Genomic DNA, 9206 nt, shown 5'->3' on the forward strand with positions numbered 1-9206 from the left:
TCTTTTCCCCACTTTAATTTCACATTTGGAGCCTAATAATAACAATAGTTAGAATAATAACGGAGATGGTAGCAATTTGTTTGTATCCAAGTTCCAGTTAACTATTTTTTTCTTAAATCAGCTATAATTATTACTGAGAAATAAAACTTTGCTTGCTCAAAATGTAGGAAGCAACCATATGGGAACTGTATCTGTATTCCTCATGGTTCAAGACTTCAAGCTTGTTCATGCAGTCCATGGCTTCATGTAATATACAGTAGAAACACGTTCCAGTCGACTCACAATAATACATAACTCGTTGAATGAAACGAAAATGAACATAACCTGGTATCTGTAGGCTTGATTGGACTACAGAAAATTCCATAAGCAACATATTAGATACAAGGTCAAATATGGGATATGTACAACATATTGATGCTTGAACATTGGCCTCACAAAGCTACTGCCACAAGCCTTCATGAGTGGGGAAAAACTTTACAGAGAAAGAATTGCAGTTCAATCACTCTCCTTTGACCATAACAGACTGATGTAGTACCCGTTTCATCTCCACGAAAGTCGAGTACTCCTTGTTCATGGGTTGTTTCCAGGGTTCACCATCTATCTGCATGTATGCCTCTGTCCATTCTCCTCCCCTGAGTTCAAACCGAATAGCTGAGGCCTGGTAATCACAGTGTATAACGCGTCAACAGTTTTTCAAAACCACAAGAGTGCTTATGATGAAATTATTTTAATGCACGAGAAATAATTTTATACCAAGAAAAAGTGGATATGAAAAAGGAATGGCTTCCCGTACCAATTGTTTTACAATAGCAAGAATTTTCCCACATGCTATGCCTTCTAACGAAACAGATTTGCATGACAATAAAGCATTTTTTGGCAAATTAATTGCTGACGTATTATTCAATGTACAAAAAAAAAACGAGGGTTCCAAATTCACTTCTACGAATGAGGTGGATTAGTGCTTCATGCATTACTTGGAAGTACATAGCAAACTTTAAAAACTGAGCAATTCGAACTTCATGGACACCATTTTCAGATTCAACATCCTGTGAACCAGTGATGGAAAGCATGCAGCTTCTAAAATGCTAATTTTAGAACCAATACATAATGAATCATAAGAAGTGATACTCTCGTAGAGAAATTTTAGTTCCATACCTGGGCTATGTGTTTTGCCGAGATCAATTCAACCATAACCATTGAAGCATGCCAACCATGTTTCAAACCAAAAACTTCCAACAAACCATCGTCAGCATGAGCCTCGACAAACCCTCTCTGGAGGGAAGAAAACAAGGGAAGAGGGGAAAATTAAAGGAAAATTGTTGTCAATATGATCGATCATATTGTCCATGATTACCTACTGAACAATCAAGGTCGGAATACAACATAAGTTAGACACAAAGTTGTTCAGTGTTAACAATATCCATACCTTTTCTAAATATTCTGGCTTCAAATTGCCCCAAGGATTTCTTCCACTTCCATAGCTAGGGAGATTGAGGACAACTACAGACCTCACACTGGAAGATCCATGTAAGTCAGACTCAGATAAGTTAATTCAAATCAAGAAAAGTCCAGAAAACAAATCAAGTGGGAATACGTTCACGATTGTTCGAATACAACTGTCAAGTCACTGTGAACTTAAGATCCATTAAACTCATCGAGAAAATGAATTTAACCTTGATGGGACAGAGATTTGCTCCCATTGTGAACAATTGACCTTCTTAACATATATCCTCAAGATGTTCTTCAAACCTCTGCAGAAACCAATATGAAAAGTATTGCCATTCAGTTTCAGCAGGTGCAAATGTCAATCCATGAGGAACAAGGAGTAATTCATGCTTTGCAGAACTGACTTGACGCTTGGCTTTTTTCAACACTTCGCAATTGAAATTATTTATCAACAAAAAAGAAACATGAGATGCCCAAATCAGCCTCTTCTGCTGTGCTAGATCATAGGCCAGGCTTGATCTTTGCCAAACTACTTGACACTTTTTGTTTAAAATAGAAATTCCATTTGAACTCCCATTTTATGAACATATTTGACAAAAATCTAACCTTAAACCTGGATCACTACTGCATGGCGTGAAAAACCACCCCTGCTTGCAACTGTATCCAGAATAAATTAACTGCAGTCAAAAGTTCAGCCACACTTTAATGCCAGATGAGAGTGGAAAATTTTACGTAGCCAACTTTACACATAATTAAGAAAAAAATTACATGTATATGATTGATGTGAAATATCATGGTGATAACCGAACTATGCAGCACCAAGATTAGATGCAAAACATATGGCAGCATAATTTTTCTTTTTAAAAAAAGAAAGTTTACAGGGCACAAACGATAACATATCAAAAGTGTTGTACTTAAATTGTAGCTTGAGCTTCTAGATCAAAATATTCTTAAAATATTCAATTTTGCAAAGCAGGCTTTTCAATAACACAATACCGGGACATTATTTTACTGTCAATATGCCCATCTAAGTTACTAGTACACAGCTTAGTCCTGTCGTCACACAAAGTGTCCCAACTCCCAAGCCTTGTGGAAACCTCTACAGAATTATAGACAGCATATCAGAATGGATGGAGGAAAAATTAAAATATGTGTGCTTTATGACGCTCAAAATCCCAGCAGTGCATTCCTCCAAATTTCAGTGATGTGTCCTTCTAAAGTTAATCTATAGTACAAAATAAAACCTGTATGCTAGGCCATATTAAAGGTAACACTGTCATTCGATTCAAAGATTTATGAGATCACGGCTTTCATAATTCCAACACAATGACACACGGAGAGAAGTAAATGAATTCAACCTCCCTTCCTTCGCTTAATGCCAATGACAGGGAGGGAAATTATTAGTTAATATCTGACATTGGACGAGTAATTTGAACCTTGTTTGAAATAGGACCCTGAGCAAGGTAAGGCCTTTCGTTGCGTAAATGGTGGAAACCGTAAGCAACCTGGGCATCCATACCTGATGCCACAAAAACATAGTTATTCTCAGCAATCAGCATGGCACAGCCCAAGAGAGGACATTAAACAAAAACAAAATGCATACCTAAACTAAAATAATTATAAAAGACTCCCTGATAACAGGAAACCATTCCAGGTAACTCCTCTTCAACTTGCAATTCCTGCATAATCAACAACTTGAAATGGTAACGTGAATACATACAAAACAGGTAAGATTATAATATCCAGTCAGAGATGATGAAGAAAGTAAATTAGCTACATTCTTGCTGACTAAATAGTGCCCGGAAAAAACAAAGATAAATTTTACATGTAACCTGGAAAAATATGGATGTTAATTAAAGTGGTAATTATATTGGTCATGCATTACATCACAAAATAAATAAGTATCACCGAAGCACAGAATACCATAACCAATTACCATGATGTCGTCTTCATGCTATTATCAGATCAAATATTGGAGTAACACGCCAGAACATAGAGGTTGAGAGCAAATATCATATTTCGAATTCCAGAACTTTGTTTTTTTCTAAATATCATTTATTTTTATTTTGACAAGTGTCTAACCATAAAGTTGATTCTTTCCTCCTAGTACAAGATAATCCTCAGTCACACAACCAATAGAACTTCACAGATACACTTTTCTGTAACAAACTAACATTACATTCGACGTAAAACAGAATTTTGAACAAAGAGAACAAAAAGAAAGGTAGAGAAAAATGTTTGAGTGGAACTAAGATGTAAGTTCAGCGCTACAAAGGGCACAATGTACCGTACAGTGTCACAACTGATAATGATTTCAGTTCAAGAATACCAGCCTCCATTTTTTACAAAAAAAAAAGAGACACAAACTTCATGAAGAAAAATGGCTTTCAATGATTTTTTTTGAGAAGCTTCCATTTTTACAAAACAGGGAGACACAAACTTCATGCATAATAATGGCTCTCAATGAATAAAGATCTCACCAACTGTTCATCTTGATTGGGAATTGTATACGTCGGTAAAGAAATTAAGGTGGTCTTACAAATTCATCTAACCAAGAATATGAATATTTAGCATATTATGATATGATTCCAAATTCACTCTTTCCCATAAAGCATCATGTGAACCTGAAAGCTTATACATAAATACAAGTTGATATTTTCAATAAAATCATTACGTCCTGAGATTTCAAACAAAATATAGTGCTTACATGTTGAATTTCATAAGACTAGAGTAACTTGGCAATGAAAGTGATAGTTGCCTCATGTATAGAAACACTTGCAACATAATTAACTAGCATGTCAACATGACCTAATCCTTTTTTTAAATCAAAATAACTCCGTTAAATCAAAATAGAAACTCAATAAAAAAATAATTAAACTAACTTAACCCACAAACCTGATCAAGGGGTGTTTCTTTTGTGGGTTTTAGAGAATAAGGTATGTCCAAATCCTTCCCAGCTGGCATTGAAATTAAAACTTGCCAACTGCACATTAAAGCATTCATCACACTCCGATGGCAATGCAACTTAAAAAGAATAAAAATTAAGATAGAATCAAAATTATCGAGACAAGAAATTTCCAACGCAGATAAAAAAGGGTTCTTGAATAATTAACGATTTGAGGTGGCCATATAACTAAAGAAACTGAAAGGGACATAAATGACAATTATAAGCCATTTTCACTTCAAGATAGAACTAAAAAATAATAACTATAACAAGTAGGTAGGTGATAGGGTTACCAACTTTTTTCTTTTTTTTTTTTGGAAAAAAAGAAGCACCCGCTTATAAAGGATTCGTACCAAAAAAACCCACCTAGTTAACATCTGTACTTAACACTCGGTCCAGTGGACTGGGTTTCTTGGTTTTGGTTCTCAGCCCATCAAACATGCACTGTGATCCTTCAAATTATAAGCATGCCCTAAACGAATCATGCCATCATATTAAGTGTGTTTAAGAACATAAAGGAGGGACCTTTAGTGATCATATAGCCACGTGGACCCATTTTCCCTCATTGACTGATCTTTACTAGCAAATTACAAAACAACTAGCAAGACACCTGATATATTGAGAAAAGAGACATATTATTTGCATAAACCCAATACACCTAAAAAGTATATGAAATAACCTTGCCAAAAATCTGAAAAGTTATAAATTTAACAAAATAAAATATTCACCTGTCCAAATGACCAATAGGACCATTAGCTATCTTGTCAAGAGTTCTTTTGATGGCTGATTTCCAATTAAAAGGGAATGATCCGCCCTTCAAAGTACACTCAAATAATTGCCCAAAGAGCACACAAAACAGAATTAGAAGGCAAAACTCGAAAAAGTAATCAGAAACTTACCCAGTTAAAACTCCTAGACAAATCATTTCCTGTCCCAAGTGGTATAATTCCGGTTGGAGGAACTGGCAGCCGGTCTTGTTTGTTAAGCTCTCCAAGACAGCCAAGGACCCAACCAACAGTACCATCACCTCCTGCCACCTTTCACGATCACAAAATCACAAGCAATGTTTCAGAGGGAAGTAGCAAGCAGTATCTATTAATACATTAGAAAAGTCAGTAGAAGAACAAACCACAATCCTAAGTTTTTCACGAATTGTTGCGGCACTGTCATCTCCAAGACTAGCAAACTTCTCCAGGCAATGCAATCCATACTGAACAAATTCGTGAGGCTTCACAACTGAAAGATCAAAAATCTGGTAGCATAGAAAAGAGAAAATGAGGGACAAATTGCACAGCATATTTTTTATGTACAGCTCAAAAACACAATTTTACAATTTTTGGCATAGTATAAGCAATAAGCCATATGTCAAACAAAGTTTAGGCAACTTCCAATCTTGTGAGGATCTAGAGGATCAGGAACATAACACCAATGACTATCAAGTACCCAACATCCTGTCCCTTAAATATGATAAAGATATATAAACACCAATCAGATCTTGTCAAGGGAATTCATCTCTGTTCTATCAAATATCCGATTTGGAATTATTAGAAATTGATAACTTGAAAGCTGAGTTTGAGCATCCTATATCACACTTAACCAATTGGGATGCATGATACATAGTGGCTTCGCATCATTATTTTTAAATACGGTGTATTTCCAAGAATCCTACAAAGAAAAAAGGAGTATAATTGGGATTTAAGCAGTAGCATTCTCTGTTAACGCCCATTTTCGTAGCATAATAGCAAATACTCTGTTTTTGAATTGGGAAATAGATTCCAAAAATACTGGTATAGAACAGACTAAATAGATTCAAACAACACAACTCCAAAAGAGAGAAACATATATTGCAATTATTAACCAAAGGAAACGGCTTGTACGCAGCAAGTTAATATTGGATGCATTCACCGGACAAAAAGGGATTTCTTTGACCCTAAACTCATAATGAGCCCAGTACAAAGTAAACAATGGTATCTGCTAATCTTTTCACTTCATTGATAAAATTAAGAGCTAATCGGTTGTTCTGAACTTCCAAAAATGATTATTAGCGCACTTGCTATTCATCTTCTAATCCTAATTGGGAAATTATTGGGGGAAGGAAAAAAAACCAAAAAGAACATTCAGAAGTAAGCTGGAAAAATTATACCCATTCCTGAAGATTACAAATTTCAGTCACAGAATTCGAATGTAACACGTACAAATGCGTGCTCACACACGTAGAGTACATGTACAGATTCGTACGTCCAAAGTTACGAACTCTACCCATCCAGATTCTTACCTGTTCGTCCGCCATGAGCTCCTTCAGTCGGGCCTTGAGTTCGGGCCCATGCCTCCCGCCGCTCTTTGAATTGATGAACACGACCAAGGGAAACTCCGGCGGCTCCGGCGGCTCAGCTCCTCCCGCGTGAGCCGCGTCGTAAAGCCCAGAAACGGCAGGCGATTCAACGTCCTTGGTCTGGATCGCCTCCCTGACGGCGAGCCGGATGTACTCAGGGAACGTGATCTTCTTCCTCAGCTCCTCCTTGGGGATACGCACGCCGGCCATCGTGCAGCCGCGTATGGAGTCAATGACGGATGACCGAGCGGAGGCCACCTGGGTCTGCGTGCCCGGTAAGTCCATTTCGCCGGCGGAAAACGCCGATTCCGACGATGAGCTACGATCGAGCTTCTTCTTGGTCCAGGAAAATGGCAGAAAAGCATACGTGCTCAACGGTTTACCATGTCGTTGGATTTATCAAGAAGAAAATCACCATTATTTATTTATTTATTTTAGTACATTAAATGTCATTTTAATTCTACATATGTTTTTTTCCTGTTGAATTAATATACTCATGTATCATGTGTTTCATGTTGTTGGTGATCAATTTTAGTAAAAAAATTAAATTGGTAATATTATTGATGAATTTTTGTTTAATAATTGTTGTGGGTCAAAAAATAGTTAAATTGTATTTTTGATATCGTATATTTCTTTTTTTTTTTTTTAATCTCATTTTTTTATGTTATTAAATTTTAGTTTTACTTATATTATATTAATTTGTTTTTTTGTTTTTTTAAGTTACTATGAAAAATGATTAAAATTGTCAAAATTGAAAGATAAATGATTAAAATTAACATATAGTACCAAAATGGGAAAAAAAACGTCAACACGTTAATTTTAGTCATTTTGGGAGTCATTGTTTTGATTCATTGATCCTCGATAATGAAAAATGTACCAAACTGAAGCTCAAGAACTAGCTGGCATTCATCTCGGCCAAGAAAATCATAGCATTCTCACAAACAAAAATCAAATTATTGTTCATAATATTTCAGGCCGGCCTCACTGAAAAATATGGTTGGTGAAAGAAACTTGATCATGGGTTTCTTCATCTTCATCATCCTCCTCTCGTCCAGCGTTACCGCGATTATACAGATGATGAATGCAGGGGTCGAAACAGGTGGAGGTGGCGGTGGCCTCGCCGAAGACGTTGGGGCCGACGAAAGTGTTTCCGAAGTTGAGCATGAGATTGTTTGAAGCTGAAGAGGTGTTGGAATAAGCTGGCTGCTGCAGCATCGCGACGGGGTGGTGCTGGTGGTGGTGTTGGTGTTGCGGTGCTGCGGAATTCTGGAATGCATTCGACGTCGCGAGCTTGCTGTTAATCAACTGAGTCTGCACCATTGATAGCTCTGCTTGAAGAGATGATACCTGCATGTGTATAGATACATTGTTACCGTGGCACAAAAAATATGGCATGCTAGGGGAATTCATTATATATATGTTACAGAAGATTTGGAATTCATTAGTATGTTACTTTAATAAGTAGTATATTCTTATATATTCTCTAGTTTTTGCTGATGTATTCATTTGTCTTTGGAGTAAGAAATTAGTACTAATTAGTAATTATTATAAGGTTCTACTTGCAGATTTTGAATCATTTGGAATTTTGGATCAATCACAATTAGCTGATCTTATATGAGTTCAAAAAGAGAATCAAATATTTGTTTAGACCTGTTGCTGCAGAGCAATAATAGTCGACACACAACCGTAGACGGGGTCTGAGAGCCTGGCTTGAGCCTCATAGGATATCGTAACCACCGCGTCCTGTCGCCGGTTAGCCGGAATATGCAACAAAAGCTTAGACACATTGCTAGCCCCAAACACCTTGTGCACGGCCGCGAACCGAGCCGCGCCCTGGTCGGACCCGAAATGAGGAGCGAAAACACAACCACCAACGCACTTCCTCCTCAAGAATTTGCAAGCGCCGCATGGCGCACCATGCTGCGCCGCCACTTCCGTGGCAGCTGTGTCCTCGACGACGACTTGGCTTGTGGTGCCACGCATCTTTCCGGAGCCTCTCCGACGCCTCTCCGACGCGCAGTCGCTCTGTGGTTCGTGATCCATGCAGGAAGGTATATAGTAGTTTGCAAAAGCTAGCTAAGGAAATTCGTTGGATTGTGTGGTTTTATATATAGGGGTTCAAAACATGAAGAAATGCACGTAACTCTCGTGAAAGGGGTGGCAAGATTAGTGAAGCTTTTAGAGATAGAAAGAGAGACGAAAAAGGTTACTTTGGTGTGTGAGTTCATGCATGCATGTGCAAAGAGAGTTTATAAAAATTTGTTGCTTATAATACACACACACACATACATAACATATACTAAAGATCATATAAATTTTCCGTTTTTGTGTTGGATAGAAATTATAGAATAAGATCTTTTACAACAATTAACTGATGATGTCAAAATAATTAACAATACAAAATAGAATTAATGAATTTTAAAACATATGATTATTATATATAATTGAGTGATAATATATAAAAATATATATATAACTGAAATG

General features: G+C 36.9%; 2 protein-coding genes across 2 annotated transcripts; both read right to left on the reverse strand.

The window, feature by feature from the left end:
- Positions 1 to 164: 164 nt before the first annotated feature.
- Positions 165 to 7122, reverse strand: LOC140886446 (diacylglycerol kinase 3-like). The gene is made up of 12 exons (XM_073293020.1): positions 6666 to 7122; positions 5520 to 5642; positions 5290 to 5427; positions 5119 to 5204; positions 4342 to 4429; positions 3050 to 3125; positions 2883 to 2965; positions 2053 to 2123; positions 1674 to 1751; positions 1427 to 1514; positions 1156 to 1272; positions 165 to 658 (listed from the first exon to the last, which is right to left on the reverse strand). The coding sequence occupies exons 1-12, from the start codon at positions 7005 to 7007 to the stop codon at positions 500 to 502; spliced, it is 1449 nt and encodes a 482-aa protein (XP_073149121.1). The 5' UTR covers positions 7008 to 7122; the 3' UTR covers positions 165 to 499.
- A 446-nt stretch (positions 7123 to 7568) lies between these two features.
- Positions 7569 to 8781, reverse strand: LOC140892902 (uncharacterized). The gene is made up of 2 exons (XM_073301939.1): positions 8373 to 8781; positions 7569 to 8069 (listed from the first exon to the last, which is right to left on the reverse strand). The coding sequence occupies exons 1-2, from the start codon at positions 8763 to 8765 to the stop codon at positions 7704 to 7706; spliced, it is 759 nt and encodes a 252-aa protein (XP_073158040.1). The 5' UTR covers positions 8766 to 8781; the 3' UTR covers positions 7569 to 7703.
- Between the last annotated feature and the right edge of the window lie 425 nt (positions 8782 to 9206).

The sequence above is a fragment of the Henckelia pumila genome, chromosome 3 (assembly GCF_033568475.1).
Source record: "Henckelia pumila isolate YLH828 chromosome 3, ASM3356847v2, whole genome shotgun sequence".
Taxonomy (NCBI): Eukaryota; Viridiplantae; Streptophyta; class Magnoliopsida; order Lamiales; family Gesneriaceae; genus Henckelia; species Henckelia pumila.

What these genes read in the sequence shown, in the direction of transcription:
- LOC140886446 (XM_073293020.1), bottom strand. Translation starts at nt 7,007, where the DNA reads ATGGACTTACCGGGCACGCAGACCCAGGTGGCCTCCGCTCGGTCATCC. An exon ending in AGCCAGAATATTTAGAAAAG is followed by an intron (nt 1,273 to 1,426) that starts GTATGGATATTG and finishes TCTTCCCTCCAG; the next exon opens with AGAGGGTTTGTCGAGGCTCA. An exon ending in CGGCAAAACACATAGCCCAG is followed by an intron (nt 659 to 1,155) that starts GTATGGAACTAA and finishes TGTGATTACCAG; the next exon opens with GCCTCAGCTATTCGGTTTGA.
- LOC140892902 (XM_073301939.1), bottom strand. Translation starts at nt 8,765, where the DNA reads ATGGATCACGAACCACAGAGCGACTGCGCGTCGGAGAGGCGTCGGAGA. An exon ending in TTATTGCTCTGCAGCAACAG is followed by an intron (nt 8,070 to 8,372) that starts GTCTAAACAAAT and finishes ATACACATGCAG; the next exon opens with GTATCATCTCTTCAAGCAGA.